The sequence below is a fragment of the Marmota flaviventris genome, chromosome 18 (genome assembly GCF_047511675.1).
Source record: "Marmota flaviventris isolate mMarFla1 chromosome 18, mMarFla1.hap1, whole genome shotgun sequence".
Classification (NCBI taxonomy): Eukaryota; Metazoa; Chordata; class Mammalia; order Rodentia; family Sciuridae; genus Marmota; species Marmota flaviventris.
The window spans coordinates 2,301,445-2,316,642 of record NC_092515.1 but is presented as its reverse complement, the minus strand read 5'-3'; the positions used below and the strand labels follow the sequence as shown (position 1 = coordinate 2,316,642).

At 55.3% G+C, this 15,198-nt stretch overlaps 2 protein-coding genes across 4 annotated transcripts; both read right to left on the bottom strand.

Annotated features, from left to right (window-relative positions):
* Nucleotides 1-686: 686 nt before the first annotated feature.
* On the bottom strand, nt 687-6,533 carry Dnaaf3 (dynein axonemal assembly factor 3). 2 transcript variants are annotated; one of them, XM_027921287.2, is made up of 12 exons: nt 6,462-6,533; nt 6,274-6,362; nt 5,819-5,961; nt 5,119-5,212; nt 3,689-3,846; nt 3,210-3,392; nt 2,973-3,098; nt 2,746-2,868; nt 2,278-2,407; nt 1,635-1,749; nt 1,426-1,500; nt 687-1,340 (listed from the first exon to the last, which is right to left on the bottom strand). In XM_027921287.2, exons 2-12 carry the CDS (start codon nt 6,356-6,358, stop codon nt 950-952), a joined length of 1,623 nt encoding a protein of 540 aa, XP_027777088.2. In that variant the 5' UTR covers nt 6,359-6,362; nt 6,462-6,533; the 3' UTR covers nt 687-949. The 2 variants fall into 2 exon arrangements, with proteins under 2 accessions (XP_027777088.2, XP_027777089.2); XM_027921288.2 differs by having other exon boundaries at nt 1,635-1,746.
* A 4,268-nt stretch (nt 6,534-10,801) lies between these two features.
* On the bottom strand, nt 10,802-15,148 carry Syt5 (synaptotagmin 5). Of its 2 annotated transcripts, none has more exons than XM_027921268.2 (8): nt 14,977-15,148; nt 14,286-14,458; nt 13,720-13,839; nt 13,441-13,608; nt 12,875-13,042; nt 12,537-12,654; nt 12,151-12,284; nt 10,802-11,313 (listed from the first exon to the last, which is right to left on the bottom strand). In XM_027921268.2, exons 1-8 carry the CDS (start codon nt 15,053-15,055, stop codon nt 11,113-11,115), a joined length of 1,161 nt encoding a protein of 386 aa, XP_027777069.1. In that variant the 5' UTR covers nt 15,056-15,148; the 3' UTR covers nt 10,802-11,112. The 2 variants fall into 2 exon arrangements, with proteins under 2 accessions (XP_027777069.1, XP_027777070.1); XM_027921269.2 differs by having other exon boundaries at nt 12,537-12,651.
* Nucleotides 15,149-15,198: the final 50 nt, after the last annotated feature.

Below are 15,198 nucleotides of genomic sequence, written 5' to 3'. Positions count from 1 at the left end.
CCTGTCCCGGTGACCTTGGAGGTCCCAGACGTTTGTCTCCTCCCGGCTGCTCAGGCCTCACGGAGGACACTGAGATAACAGGCGAGGGCAGACTAAATATACTGCTGTCTCCTCCCTCTGCTCAGCATGGGAGATAACGGGGCGCGTGAGGGGTGGGGCTGGCCACCCTCCAGCAGAACCACCAGGTCACCTTGGTGGCCAGGGAACCCAGACCCCTTTCTGCCCTCCCCCCAACTCTGGAGATTCTGACTCCTTCCCACCCAGACTCAGAAAAAGTCCTGGCTCCACGCCACTCCTCCCTCAAACCCCCCTCCAGAGACCAGTCCAGGCCCCAGCCCCTCACTCAACTGCAGTCTCCAAGTGTGCTAGAACTTTAACCCTTTCACTGTCTAGTCAGTTCACGAGCCCCAACCTGTTGGCCCCTCCACACGTGTTTATTAGTCCCAGGAGCAGGTGCGGGCCCCATTTTCAGGCTGCAGCATTGAGAAATGCATCCCTAGTGCACTTGGAAACCTAGGGTGTCCGGTCTCCTTGGCTCTGCCCTCTCCCAACCCTGAAGACAGACTGTTGACAGGAAAGACACTAGGACACACAGTGAAGAGGACCCAATACTCTTTACTTGAACCACCTGTGAGGTGACCAGCCCCAGGGGGCCCCAGGGGGAAGGTACCCCCAGGCTAGTGAGGAATGGGGCTTCTGGAGAGAAGGCAGGGAAGGCCCGGGCCTGACATCCAGGGTGCAATCAGGAGCCTGGGTTTAGTCTGGGGGTGGAATCCGGGATTCTGAGAGAACAATGTAGGTTTCTAGGGATCGAACTTAGCATCCCGAAATGGAATTTGAAATTCCCGCTCCATCTCTGGGGCTGAGTGAACGTGAAGGTCCAGCTGCGAAGCCCCCGCAGAGGTTGAGAATTGTCGGAGCGGCTCCAATTCCAGGGTCTGACTTTGAGTTAGGGATGGGGCGCTTGATCTGGGGTCGGGGCAGACTCTAGGTTCTGGGCTGGACTCTCGGTGGTCAGCGCCTCCTGGGGCGGGGCTGGGACCTCTGCGCTGGAATCCTGAGGCTGGGAGGACAGCCGGGGAGACCCCGTCGCTGGGGCTGGGTCCGCCCTGGGCACGCTCACTACTTCGAGGGGGCAGGCCAGGACTTCGCCAGGTGCAGGTTCGGATTCCAGAGCTGGGTCCAGGCCGCTGGGGGCAGAGTCCCCGGACTTGCAGAAGCGCGCGAAGGTTTCAGAGGGGCTGGCCCCAGTCTGCGGGGCGAAGCCGGCCTCTCGAGCTAGCTCCGAGACCCGGGCGGAGAACGCCTGCAGCTGCTCGGGCCGCAGGTCCACTAGGTACCTGGAGCGGGCAGCCGCATGAGGGAACCGGCCCGGGAACCCGCCCGGCCCAGACGTTCCCACCCTCGCTCGCTCGGCTGGCTCACCGGGCTAATTCCACAACCAGGTTCCCACCGGGGGACACGCAGGCCCCGAGCTCAGGGCCGAGGAGATGGACCATCCTGCGGAGAGGAGAGGGGAGAGGCTGGGGACGCAGACCCGGAGGGAGGAGGCGGCTGCTCAAGTCCTGGGTCCTGGGAGAAGAGGGGCTGGGCCTGGGCCTGGGTCCTAGTGACCGTAGCTGCCTTCCCCTTACCCGCAGGCCACGTAGAGAAGCTGGAACCGGCCCTGGTAGCAGCGCTTGTGGTGGAGAGTCTGTGCAGAACCGAGGGCCAGGAAGTGGACCGTGAAGGATTCCCGGGCAGATGCTGCTGGGAAAGGGCCAAAAGGGGTCACTTCTGGAGGGTGCAACCCTGAGGACAGAAACCCAGACAGACACAGAGACACGCCCAACTGGGCAGACACAAGCCTGAAGATGACATCTGTAAATTTTCACCCTTTCTCTGAGGTGCATTTCTGTAAAAGTCTGGAAAGGTTGGCTTGGCCTACAGAGACGCATTTCACAGACCAAGCAACTGAAACTCAAGGGAGAAGAGTGGGTGACCCAGAGCCACAAGGGGCATCCCCTGTAGAAAGGGACAAACATCCAGGGAGAGGATGGTTAGAAGGGACAGCCAGAATCCAGGAGGGAGCTGGGCAGCTCCCTGTTGGGTCTCTACAGGTAGCTGAGAATGCTCCTGGGCAGACACGCAACCCAAGGCCTTAGGAGAGAGCCAAACAAGGAGAGAGAAAAGGAGACGCAAAATCAAGGAGGAGAGGTCACCTGCCTAGGTATGCCAAACCAGCTCAGGCCACGCTCGGATGCGCAGTAGCTGGAGCTGAATCAGCCTGCGGTTTACCTGAAGTCCAGGGCTGCGGCTCGAGGCGCAGCTCCTCTTCCTGGTCCCCCTGGGCGGCTCTCGGTCGCCCCCAGGCGGCCACTTCGCGGAACAGCTCTGTCACGTTGTGCTGAGTGATCTCCCCAGCGGTCTGTTGGGAGAGGGGTGGTGGCCAGACCCTGGGGCTAGGACCGCGAGGGCAGAGCCAGGACGCGGGGCGGGACTTGAAGTGCTTGGCGTAAGCTAGCCTGGGCCTAGAATTTCGGGCGCGCTAGTACGCCCAGGTTTGAACTAGCACTGCGCAGGGACCCGACAGAGCCCGCAAAGGCTTGCGTGCGCAAAGTCGTTGGGGGCAGGTCCTTGGAGGGAGTCGCCTCACTCACACTAGGACCCTGTTCGCCAGGGGTGGGGCCTGGCAGGAAGAGGCGGAGCTTGGGAGGAGTCCAAAGCCTTGAGCATTGGTCCCCATTCAGCGACCCCCTCCCACACCTTGACCGGCTGTCCATTGCTGGTCCGCAGCAAGCTCTGGTCATCTGCCTCAATGCCGAAGGCCACGAAGGGTCCGGTGGCAATGTCCCCCCAGTACCCACGCGCTGCCACGCGCTCTCCGCGCTGGAAAAGCAGGGAGAGAGGAGGCAGGTGAGGTCCACGTTGGGGACCCTGACTACTCCTGGGTCCATGAAAAGAAGAAGACCACACCAGATGTGGATACACACGTGACTCAGGAGGCGACCAGATGCCAGAGTCCTGTTGGGCACGTGGTAGGCGCTGGAGTCTCTGAGTTCAAAGGCCACACCTGTGTCCCTCCAGCGTCGGAATTCGTGGGTGTGGATAACTTGGGCCTGGGGTAGTGGCAGAGAAGGGAGGCCTGAGTGAACCTGGCATAGGGTGTCCTGGGCCGTCCCCCTCAGACCCAGCCCTCCTCCTTCACACCCCGGTCCCCGGCACCTCACCCCGCGGTCGTGCAGCTTCATATGCAGGTCCCAGTCGCTGACTCCGCGCCGGGCGTCGTAGCGGGAGCCCAGGTAGTGGCGCAGCCGCGAGTCCCAGAGGCGGCTCATGGGGAAGGCCTCGGGCCCCCTCTCCCCTCCGGACCAGAAGCGGAACACTGCCTCCAGGGCATCCCGCTCGCGGAACTGCGCGGCCAGGCACGCGTGCGGAGGAAGCGGGGAGCGCGGGATGCAGGAGGGCAGCTTCTCCTGCCTGGCCCTCCCTTCCTTCCCCGGAGGTGGGATAAAGAACCGGGGCTCCGAGAGCAGAAGCCGGCCGGACCCCTAGAGTAAACCCTACATGGGAGCAGGGAGCTGCAATTCGAAATTCGAAGCTCCCATCCCGCTCCATCAACGCAGATCCATCAGGACTGCCCATTTCCACACTTCCCGAAGCTACTGGATCCCAGGCAATGACCGGGAGATTGGGGCAGCGGCAGCACCTTGAGAGCGCGAAGGCTGAGCCAGGGCAGCTGCTCCGCCAGGCGGTCGGGCTCCGGGACCAGGTTCGCTAGGCGCTCCGCCTGGGCACGCACCAAGGCGGCCACCGGGGGGCGCAGCAGCGCGTTCCCCCACACCTCCAGGAAGGCCTCGCTCCGCTCTGGGGGAAGGCCGAAACAACGGGGAGCCAAGTGAGCCCAGAGATCAGGCCCCTGACATCTATTACTGCACTGTCACACCGTGAGCACGAGGATTCCCGGCAGACCTCGCACCGTCCCCGGACCTACTCCTTGAAGGACAATCACTTCTAAACTAGGGATCGAGCCTATTCTTCCCTTCCCCCGAAGGGAACCCCAAGCCTGAGTTTCATGTTTAAACTCCTTATCTTCAAGATAGAGAAAGTGATCTGCACATATAGATGGAGATATGCGCGTTTTAAAATGTAGTGTTAAATTGTTTGACTTTAGTTTAAGAATTTTATAGGATAAAACCATACCTTTAGTTGTACACGAGATATACACATATATCATGTTGTATGTGCAACACAAAATAGAGATATATAGAGGTGAAAATATAGTTTTATTTTACTTAAGAATCTTATAGAAGAGAACTATAGATCTTTAGGTGGTTAATTAGATTAGTTCTAGTTGTTTAAAAACCTTTTAAAAGGATTATTGTGCAATGTATTCTAAATGCTCTGGGCTTTTAATGACAATGACTATCTATAATAATGTTAAAAATAGTAACCTCCTGGGGGTGGGGTTGAGGCTCAGTGGTAGAGCGCTTGCCTCACACGTGTGAGGCCCTGGGTTGGATCCTCAGCACCGCATAAAAATAAAAAAATAAAATAAAAATAAAGGGTATTGTGTTCATCTACAACTAAAAATAAAAAAAAATTTTAAAATAGTAATCCCTCAAGAGTACTGAGTTGATGTCCTAAACTAAGCACTTTATGCACTTTCTTCTCAATCCCCACAAGAATCCTATGGGTGGAGAAACTTTTAGGAGCCCTAGCTTATAAATGGAAGACTGAGGTCCAGAAAAGGGTAGACTCCAGCCCCAGGTCACACAGCAAATCAAGCAGGAATTTGAATGCAGCCTGATTCTGGAGACTTTAGACACTAGGCTGAAGATATTACCAAGAATGACCATTTTCTGCTTCTCGACGTCCTGGACACTTGATACCTCTCTGACATTCCTGATCTCTTGCGGCCCTCACCCTCCTTTTTCTGTAGATTTTTCTCCTAAAATTCTCTGTGGCTCCAGGAGGTAATATACTTAGTCCCATTATACAGTTGGGAACTAAGTTTCTAAGACTGCAAATGATGAAGTAAGGGAGAATGACTATAGTGTTTAATTATACCACTGAAAGGGCAGAATCCCTGTAGGGAGAGGAGACTAGGGTCAAAATGCCTGGGTCTTAGCAACCGACCTCGAAGCCCCATCTTCTCCGGCTCCTCCAGGGCTAGGCTGAAGATCAGCATGTGACGTGCCACAGCTTCCAGATTATTCTCTAGCACGTAGAACTGGAAGGGTGGACAGGGCAGGACAATTCTGAGACTCTCATCTCTAACCCTTAGAGGCCAGGAGAACAGGCCCTCAGCCCCCTTCTTCCACCAACCTAGGAGTCCTGATCAGGTCCCGTCCTTCACACACAGGAGTCTAGGCCTCTCGAATGCTGCCCTCACCACTACTGGAGACCTGATCTTTAAACTTCACCAAGAAATTGAACCCTTAACCTTTGAGCCACATTCCCAGCCTTTTAAAATATTTTATTTAGAGACAAGGCCTTGCTGAGTTGCTTTGGGCCTCACCAAGTTGCTGCCACTGGCTTTGAACTCATGAACTCCTGCCTCAGCCTCAGCCTCCCAAGCTGATGGGATTACAGACATGCACGGGCCTGATCCCTAAATTCTTCCTGCCTCTGACTCAGCAGTACCATATGCCAGCGGCTCCCGTCCCCAGGAAAATGGATCTGGCTCCCACCTTCTATCTCCTTCAGATTTGGGACTCCGGCCTCCAACCCCTTTTTTTGAACCAAGCATTTTTGAATGCAATTCCCTCTTCTCAAAGACTCGGGAATCTGAGCTCTCATCTTCAACCTTCTTCCATGACCCCCAAACCCAACTCACATTAAATCTCCTTCGAGGCCACAGCGCTGCCCGTGCCAGGGTCCTCAGAAGATGCCGCCCATCAACCGAGCCCAGCAGCAGCACATCTAGCTCAGGGGTCTTGTGCGCCGTATCTGCCTGCGAGTCTGGGTCCACAGGAGGACCTGGCAAGACGACGGGCTCGGGCTGATGGCCATCAGGGCGGCTCCTGCAGTTGCCCCTAGAGCTCAACTACCAATCTAGCAGGCCTCACGCGGGGCCTGGGTTCCTAGGGGAGCTGAGCCTCTATGCATTCTGGGATTCGAAGTCCGCGGAGAGGAAGGACACTGGAGCGCCCGCGCCCCTTGCCGTTGAGCCGTGGGGACATTGGGCGACCCTGCCAAGGACTCCCGGACTACAGGTCCTAAAAAAAGCCTGCGCATGCTAGGAAGGCACCGCTGTCTCAGGCCCTATGTGGTCCCAGGGTAAGGACTCACTTTCAGCCTGCAGGTCCAGCGCCGGGGACAGCCCCCACCAGCACACCGAGCCGAAGCCAGCGCCGGAGCCCGCCGGTGTGGTCATGGCTCTGCGGGACAGACATTCTGGGAACCCCACACTCGTACAGCCCATCCCCTTCTCACCGCCCTTCACTCCTCGCCCCTTTGATCCCACGGGACCCCCTCACCTTTGTCTTTCCAAGTATGCGGACCTCCCCTTCCCGGTGTCAGGTGCTGTGCGGCAGTCCAGCGCACCGGCTCGGCCGCGGCGCAGAGCCCCGCCCTCTTCTTTCAATCAGCCAATGGGAGCATGCGGGCTTGCACCGCCGCTATCAACCGACCAATACCCATGCGTAAGGTCCGCCCATTATGAACTTTTGACCAATAGGAGAGTTGAGGAACCGTCTCCGCGAGAACAGGGGAGGAGGGCGTGTGGACGCGGTTGTCAAGACGATAGCGCGCGCGGAGTGGGGACAAGGCTGCAGGTTGCCGGGGAAGGGGCCGGGCGGTCCAAATTTGTGGGAAGGAGAAGGCCCGGACTGCGGCTTCAAATTAAGGCAAAACGGAACAGATCTTAATAAATGAACTAAACAGGTGGCCTCGACTGCAGACTGCAAACCTCTGGGTCCCCTTTTCCCCTCACACACTGGGACGACTGCCTTCACACAGGCCTTCTAAGAAGGTAGGCATCAGGGCAGCTGCTCGTATATTTTTGGAATTTCATAGTGAATTGCTACTCACATTTATTATTTAAAATTATATTAAAGGTAAAAATGCTCAAAACTCATCATTTAAAAAATGTTATTATACTTTACTATTATGATGCCCTAGAGAAGAAATGTTATTTTAGGGTTGGTGGTATGCCTCAGTGGTGCAGCGCTTGCCTAGCTTGTGGGAAATACCCTGGGTTCCATCCTGAAGGCTGCCAACACATACAGTATGTGTATATATAATATATATGTAAAATAACTTTTAAAAAACAGCCTTTAAATATAGGTGTCACCAGCACCTGTCTATATAAATAAAGTTCTCTTAGAACTGGAACCAGGAAGCCAGGGCTGGTGATGCATGCCTGTAATCTCAGCGATTTGGGAGGCTAAACCAGGAGGATTTTAAGTTCAAATCCAGCCTGGGCAACTTATCCAGGCACTGTCTCAAAATAAAAAAATAATAAAGATTTTTTTAAAAACCCAGGGCCCAAGACTAGAGGAGGTTGGCATGTCTAAGTGCAAGGTTGTTTTATTTATTTTTTAAAGTGCAAAGTTGTATCCTGTGTTCACATTTTTAAAATTTTCCATTGTGGATTTTCTTTTTGATGTTATTTTTATTTTAAACAACTTTGCATTAAAGTACCATTTATTTGACTGCTTTGCTTGATTCATCTTAAATTTGGGGAGGCTCATCCAGGCCCTAGGAAATACTGTGATACTGTATTAGTAGGCTTTTTTTTTTTTTTTTTTTTTTTTTTGTACTGGGGGTTGAACCCAGGGGCACTTTACCACTGAGCCATACCCCAAGTCCTTCTCATACTTTATTTATTTTTTTTTTTAATATTTATTTGTTTATTTATTTTTTTAGTTCTCGGCGGACACAACATCTCTGTATGTGGTGCTGAGGATCGAACCCGGGCCGCAAGCATGCCAGGCGAGTGCGCTACCGCTTGAGCCACATCCCCAGCCCTCTCATACTTTATTTTGAGACAGGGTCTCACTAAGTTGCTGAGGGCCTCATTAAGTTGCTGAGGCTGGCCTTGAACATGTAATCCTCCTATCTCAGCCTCCTGAGTCAGTGGGATTAAGGCATGAGCCATCCTTCTTGGCTAGGCATCTCTTCTTAATTCCATATTTAGTGACTTTACATTAGCTGCTTGAAATCAACTATGGTGGGGATATTTTCTTTTCTTTTTTTTTTTTTAAAGAGAGAGTGAGAGAGAGAGAGAGAGAATTTTTTTTTAATATTTATTTTTTAGTTTTCGGTGGACACAACATCTTTGTTTGTATGTGGTGCTGAGGATCGAACCTGGGCCGCACGCATTCCAGGCAAGCGCACTACCACTTGAGCCACATCCCCAGCCCCAGGTGGGGATATTTTCAGCATGGAAAGAGCACACCTCACTCCAGCATGGGAGAAGTTGGTAACAGCACTGGAAGCACACAAGCCCCTCTTGCCTCCAAATCTGGATTTTTTGCAGGGTTCCCTCTGTCAATTATCTTCCCTCCTTTGCCCGACAAAAGTCCTGCTCATCCTTCCAACTCCAGCAGGGAATCTTCTCCCGAGTTCTGCTTCTGCCTTTCCACAGAATGGACACAGTCCTCTACCCGTGACTTCCCACTGCTTGGTCTTCAGGGGACCACACACAGAGCCCTTGGGGGAGGGGGTGGCTGTTGGTGTCAGGCAAGCCTGGATTTGCATCTCACCTAGTCTCTTGATGGCTGAGCAGCCTTGGTCACATGACTTCACCTGCCTGAGTGGCAGGAGCTAGCAATACCTACCAATATCAGAGTAATACTATGTCATAATATCTATCGATATCATGGTAATATTGTATGTAACATTATCTGCCAGTGTCACAGAACTGATAAGGAGACCTGGTGCTTATAAATGCATTCACCGAGGCACACGGCAGGAACTCAGGGCTGGAGCGGCTGTGGGCTTAGCTGGTCCTGGGCCCCACCTGGGAAGGGGGCACGGCAGCCCTCAGCCCAGGCAGCCTCTGCCTGGCGCCCCCCAGGGAGGCCTGATGCCACCTCCCTATTGAAAACTCACCCACTTATGAAAATTCCCACCCACGTATCATTGATTATCCCTCCAACAAATGGATTAAGAGAGACACAACATTTTAAGAAACCTATCCTTTAGGGGACTTTCCAGCATTACCTACTGACCAGATAATGGAGGCCACATCGGCCTGAGGAGCTCGAGACTGACCAGAGATGTCATCTCCATGCCCCTCCCCAAGCCCGCCCCTCCCCATGCCCTGTGCCTTCAGTGTGGGTCCTTCGTTTTCCTAAGCAAACCTCCACGCTGAAACACTCTCCATCCCCCACGTCCAGGACCCCCCACTCATCCTCCAGAGGGCATTAGCAGCACTCAGGGCATCTGGAGACACTTCCAGTGACCTCTCTCTAGTGACAGTGTGGCTTTTCACAGCATCTGCCACTAGGAGTGACATTTCCAGGTCCATCCACACTGAAGCACAGATGAGCGTTTCATTCCTTCCTGATGAGACAATATTCCAGGTATTTCATGCTGTTGGCAAACTTCGTCCTTCTCCTCATTCACCTCTCAGCTGAAACCTCCCTCCTCAGGAAGAATGTCCCCCATCCCCCTTTCCAAACCATAGCCACCTTCGCTGGTTGCCTTCCCGACCTGGAGGGCCATGTAATGGATTTATTCTTCTCATTAATCTGTTTTCTTGTTGGGAAAGAACCAGGGACCCCAACGTTATCATCTAAATTGGAACATTCAACCTCAGGACTCAGAGACTGTATGATTCTGAGCAAGTCACGTTGATTCTCCATCCCTCACTTGTCATGTGGGAATTAAAATTGTGGGATTTTGTTGTTTGATTTTTGGTACTTGGGCTTGAACCCAGGGTGCTTAGTCACTGAGCTATATCCCCAGCCCTTTTCATTTTTTATTTTGAGACAGAGTCTTGCTAAGTTGCTGTGCTGTGAGAATTATTGTTGGCAGTGGTAGCAGTAACAGTTAAAACACAGTGCTGTCTTCATAAAGACACACCGGAGAGATTACTGCGTTCCTTTAGGGAAATTTTTAAATCACACAGACATCATAATGCATGGAATGGATCTGATTCTCTTTTCCCACTGGCTACTAGGAACCTCAGGGATAAGTTTTTACTCTGACTCTCTCCTTAGCACTTGGGGGTACTTTTGGCCCCGTTTTCCATTCAACTTGCTGCTCAGAAACTCCCTTGCCAGATTTCACAGCCCTTTGTCCACCACCCAAAACCCTGTCTGGTGAGGGGGAAGTCAATGAATCCATCATCTTCCCAGAAACAAACTGGGAAATAGCATTTGTTGAAAGAAGAATGAGGTGGAGACGAATCGCTCTTCTAAATAAGTCCTTTCTCCCAGGCTTGGAGATTTTGTGGGAGACTGTTACTCCTTCCTGGACGAGTCAGCGGCTTGGGGTGGGTCTGGGTTTGTATCTGTTCTGGGTCCACAGCATCCAGTGGAATCGGGCACACAGGAGATGGTGGGCGATGCCCGGAGGACAGAGGGCGGGAGGGGGAGGCGCAAGGCTGGGTAGTGGGGGGCTCTCCTGCTGCAGCAAATGCGGAAGGTATTATCATCCCATCTTTTCAGATGAGGAAAGCGAGGCTGGGGGTGGTGAATGAAAAAGAGAGAAAGGCCGAGTGGGTGGGCGCTGGCGATCCCGCCCCAGGGCTGCCCAATGCCAGAGCGCGCTGCGTGGAGGTGGGTTCCCTCTTGGCCCCCAGCCCTGCCCACCCCTCAAGGAGCACTGGGGCCAGGCCACCAGAGCTGCTGAGTATTTATTCGGCCGGGAGAGCAGTGCAGGAGTCAAGCTGTGGGAAAAGGGTGCTGGGAGCAAGGGGATCCCAGACGGAGGCTGATTGTCAGAGCAGAGGGTGGGGGCCTGGGGCAGGCCGGCCAGGCTGCTCTCCCTCCCCGGGGTTCCTGGGACTTCTGGGTATGCTGCTGGGGTTGGGAAGCTGTCCTGGTGCATGGTGGGGTGGGAGGCAGGCAAGGACCCGACGGTTGGGGCCGCCAGGGCGAGAGGCCGAGGCCAAAGGTAGGGCTGAGAGTCTGGGGTCAGTGCCAGAATCCAGGTTTGGTGGGGTCTTGGGAGTGGAGATCAGGGCGCTGGCAGCAGCCTCACTCGGTCAGGGGGCCGCAGCGAGTGCCACTGCGCTATGGGCCTCCGGGGATTGGCCAGCATGTCGGCCCAGTGCCGCAGGCCAGCCCCGCCCACGGCCGCGCCCACAGCCACCCTCCCGATGGCCTCGTTCTTGCCCAGCTTGTCGTAGTCCAGCACGGTCAGCTCCACCTGGACCTTCTGAAATGGGCGGGGTGGAAGAGAAGACACGAGGGTGAGGGAAGGAGGCACCAGGAGGCGCTCAGCTCTCATTGCTAAGGGCGCCTCTCCATGTGATCCCAGAAATCAATGTGCCTTTCCAGAGGGCACAGAGAGGGGCAGGTGGGAGGGAGGGAGGCCTGTGGTGAGAAGATGCCCTGAAGCCTGCCTTACTTCAATAACAGATTGGGGGAGGTGGGAAGGTAGCCCATGCTTGTAATTCCAATGACTTGGGAGGCTGAGAATGGAGGATCACAAGTTTGAGGCCAGGCTCAGCAATTTAGCAGGGCCTCTCAAAAACAAAACAAAAGGACTGGGGATGTGGTTCAGTGCCAAGTGTCCCTGGGTTCAATCCCTGGTAAAACAAAACAAAACAAAACAAAAAACCCGGATTCTTAAGTAAGGTATGGATTGCTAAGTAAGATGTGGTCAGGAACCTCCTAGGGGTGCAGTCCCCCCAGAGTGGCAAACCTTCAGAACTGCTACAGGCAGGCAAGGGCCAAGCCAAGGGCCCTGTCCCTAAAGAGGTGGGGTGGAATCCTAGTAGCCAGGACCCTAAGGGGTGGAAAAAGCTGGTCTGGTTTAGGTGGAGCATCTTGGAGGTGGGGAGAGAATGCCAAGCCCAGGTTTTAGAAGACTCTTCCTCAGTGGGCTGGGCCTCCAGACCCTCACGGGAGGAAACAGATCCATAACACACCTCAGCCCCAGGACCTGGTTTCTGTGGGGATGCGGAGTGCCTCCCTTCCTCTTGCAACAGTGGCTCCCAAGACCTGGGCCCTTGGGCAGGGGCTGCTGCGGCAGAGGCAGGTCTGGGCTCACCTGGACTTGGTCACAGGGCACCTCGAAGCTGAAGGCCTCGTTGTAATAGGGGTTGAGAGTGTTCTTCTTAATGGTAGTTTTCTTCTTCCGCACTTTTTTGCCGCCCTGCAGCAGGTGGACCTTGACGTAGGGATCTGGGAGAGGGAGGAGGGTCTTATAGCGCCCCCACCCCGCACTACTGAGCTCAGGGGTTCTGGAGAATGGATGACCCTCTGGACCATCATAGATACTCCGACCATACGCCCGGGTCTCCCTCTCTCCGCCAAAATGTAATCTGAATGTCCCATAGCACCGGGAGCTCCACTTCCCAGACACCCCGCCCTCCGGCTGCGGAGCCAGAGCCCTGGTGCACGGCCACAGACACCATTTTCTTGTTTCCTGCACACCTGATAGTCCGCCCACATCCATCTTCTTCAAGTTTTTAGCCTCCAGGACAATAACGGTGAGCTTCCCGGCGGTGGGGACATAACGGAGAGAGAAGCAGATGTCCCCGAGTTTCTCCTGCTAAAGGAGGAAAGGGATGCGTCACCAGAGCCCCAGCTCCATATCCATCTTCTCTCAGCTTTCTTTCCTCCCCCATGGGAAAGGGCCGGAGTTAAGCGCCCGGGTCCACTGGTTCTAGGGTCTAACCCTCCGGCTCCGTGGGGTGTGCTCTGAAAACCTACCCGCTGATTGGCCCAAGGTAGGAGTGGGCGGGTGCCAGGGCGTGGCCCCGAGTGCTCACCTCCTCCCTCGGGGCCGCCTGCAGTTCCAGCCAGGCCTGCACAGGTCGTCCCAGATCCACAGAGCTCATAGGAACCCGCGCCTCCCCAATGGCGTCGTTGCGGGAGAAGCGGTCGAAGTCATATACCGCCATGACCAGCACCCTGCCCCCCAGCTCCACATAGGGGACCTGGGTGGGGAGGGAGCACGGAGAAAATAAAAGTGGAGGGGAGAAAGGAAGAGGAAGTGGAGTACAGTATGTTCCAGTGAAGGGCGCCCAGCGCAGCAGTGAGGGAGGGCGCCGAGGGAACAGTGGGGACATTAATGGAACCAGGTGGGGGAGTACTGGGATCCACAGGAACAGAACCACGGGCCAACAGAACCCAAGTGGAGGGCCTAAGGGCCAAGGCAACAGCCCAGGTGTCCTAGTGCCTCCCCCCCAACACAGGGTCCAGTGAACAGCCCCCAGGTGGTCGCTGCCATCTGAGCTGTGATTGCCTCCCAGAAAGGCTGAAGAGGGTGGGTCCCCAGCATTCCAGCTCCTGGAACATTCCACAGCCTGCCTCCGCAAGGAAGACAGGAGCTCACCTTGAAAGCGAAGGTCTCCCCAAAGTGTGGGTTCAGCGTCTGCCGATGCACCTTGGTCTCATATCGCCTCCGCTTGTCTGGCAGCAGGTAGACCCGCACATATGGGTCCGAAGAACCTCCCAGGTCCAAGGCAGCCAATCCTTCAGCTTCCAGGATACCCACCAGCAGCTGTAGGGGCCCAGCAGAGGAAACCCAAGTCTTAGTGTCCGTTCCAGGGCATCCTCTGGGGGGGGGGGGGGCTGAGCTCCCCTGGGAGGCATCCCCCTCCTCCACACCCACCTGGCCACTCTGGAAGTCATAATCCAGGGAGTACTGCAGTCGTCCTAGCGCATGCTTCTCTGCTGCTTGCTGCCCTGGCCCCGACAGTGAGGGTTCCAGCTCCTCGACTTCTGGCTGCACCTTGGGGAGCCAGGGGCAAGGCAGGTGAGGTCTTCCCCTGATAGCAGAATCAGAAGTCACAGGACACTCACAGATCCCCTAGACTACGCCTGATCACTTGCAGGCTAAGCAAAGTCAGGGTTTGATTATTGATGTCTGTCACAGGCGGGAACTAAACAGATCCTTCTGTGACTCTCTAGGCGGTGGGGTGCTTTCTCTGTGACACTCAAGTGCCCTACTCTCCCTTGCAGGTGACACATACCATCCAGTTTTGTATCTGACTCCCCTACCAGACTGGAAAGTTCTCAGATCTGGTCCATCTCTGGGTCCCCAGAGTCCAGGGAGCTGGACACACAGGGAAGAATGCCCCAGATTTAGGAGGGAAGGGACTAGTGATGGAGATCCACTGGACCACAGAGAGGAGCAGGGTGGAGAAGGGCAGATTGAGGGATGGGGCCAGGCCACACCTTATCTATGTAACTCCGGCCCAGTTCCTTCACTTCCTGAAGGTGGACCTGGGCTTGGGCCTGACTCTTCTTGCCCAGCCGCCTGCGACAGCGCTTCCGGTAGAAACAGAAACAGCAGCTGAAGACAAGGAGGCCTGAGACCAGCACGATGGTGGCCAGAGCCCAGGGGGGCACTGTAGAGGAGTGGAGAGAACACACAGTGACACAGGGAAAGCAGCCGGGCTGATTCCGTTTGGAGCCTTCGTGGAAGGTATAATCCTGGCCTCATTTTCCTTCCAGCCACTTCCATTCCATTCCCTCCCGTGTTTTCCTTCCAGCTAGTTGATGCCCCTACCAGGATGACACCATCCAGATTGGCTTGCTTATTAGTTCCACCATCTTTTCTGCCCAACCCCTGATGCTTGCCCGTGCCAGGTCCTCAGTAGAGGCAACTTAAGAGAGAAGTGGACTTTCCCGACCGGTCACCAATCCGGGATCCTAGTCCATGCCCCACCCCTTGGTCCACTTCTGGTCTTTCTTGCAAACCTGTTAGCTCCTGCCCTCCGCACGCCCCGTTCCATTCCGTTTCCAGTCCTGGACGCCGACCACAGCCCTAGCCTCGCAGCCAGCCAGCCGGCCCGGGCGGGGCTCCCATCCCGCCCGCGATGATCCCGCTGGGCTGTCAGTCAGCTCCCGCCCCGGGTCTCCTCACCTGCGCCGTGGCGGATGCGGCTGGAATCCGGGAGCGCGTCGGGAGCTGCAGGCCCCGGGGTCGGGGGCTCCAGCAACATAGCGGCGGGGTCCTGCGGTCCTTGCTGCAGAGGCACCCAAGCGCCCTAGCCCCCCACTCCCACCCCAGGCATCCATTGAGTTCTCCGCTGAGTCCTCCGCACCACCGAGAACTCTCGCTGTCGCGGCTTTCTGTGTATGCTGG

Bases quoted from the DNA above. Each gene is read 5' to 3' on its own strand.
- Dnaaf3 (XM_027921287.2), bottom strand. From the start codon at position 6,358: ATGACCACACCGGCGGGCTCCGGCGCTGGCTTCGGCTCGGTGTGCTGG. The intron at 3,847-5,118 runs GTCGGTTGCTAA...GCCTTCCCCCAG, and splicing joins GGAGAAGATGGGGCTTCGAG to AGCGGAGCGAGGCCTTCCTG. The intron at 3,393-3,688 runs GTGCTGCCGCTG...CTGGCCGCGCAG, and splicing joins TCAGCCTTCGCGCTCTCAAG to TTCCGCGAGCGGGATGCCCT.
- Syt5 (XM_027921268.2), bottom strand. From the start codon at position 15,055: ATGTTGCTGGAGCCCCCGACCCCGGGGCCTGCAGCTCCCGACGCGCTC. The intron at 12,285-12,536 runs GTGTGCAGGAAA...TCCCTCTCCCAG, and splicing joins GGATGTGGGCGGACTATCAG to ATCCCTACGTCAAGGTCCAC. The intron at 11,314-12,150 runs GTGAGCCCAGAC...CGCCCATTTCAG, and splicing joins TGCCCTGTGACCAAGTCCAG to AAGGTCCAGGTGGAGCTGAC.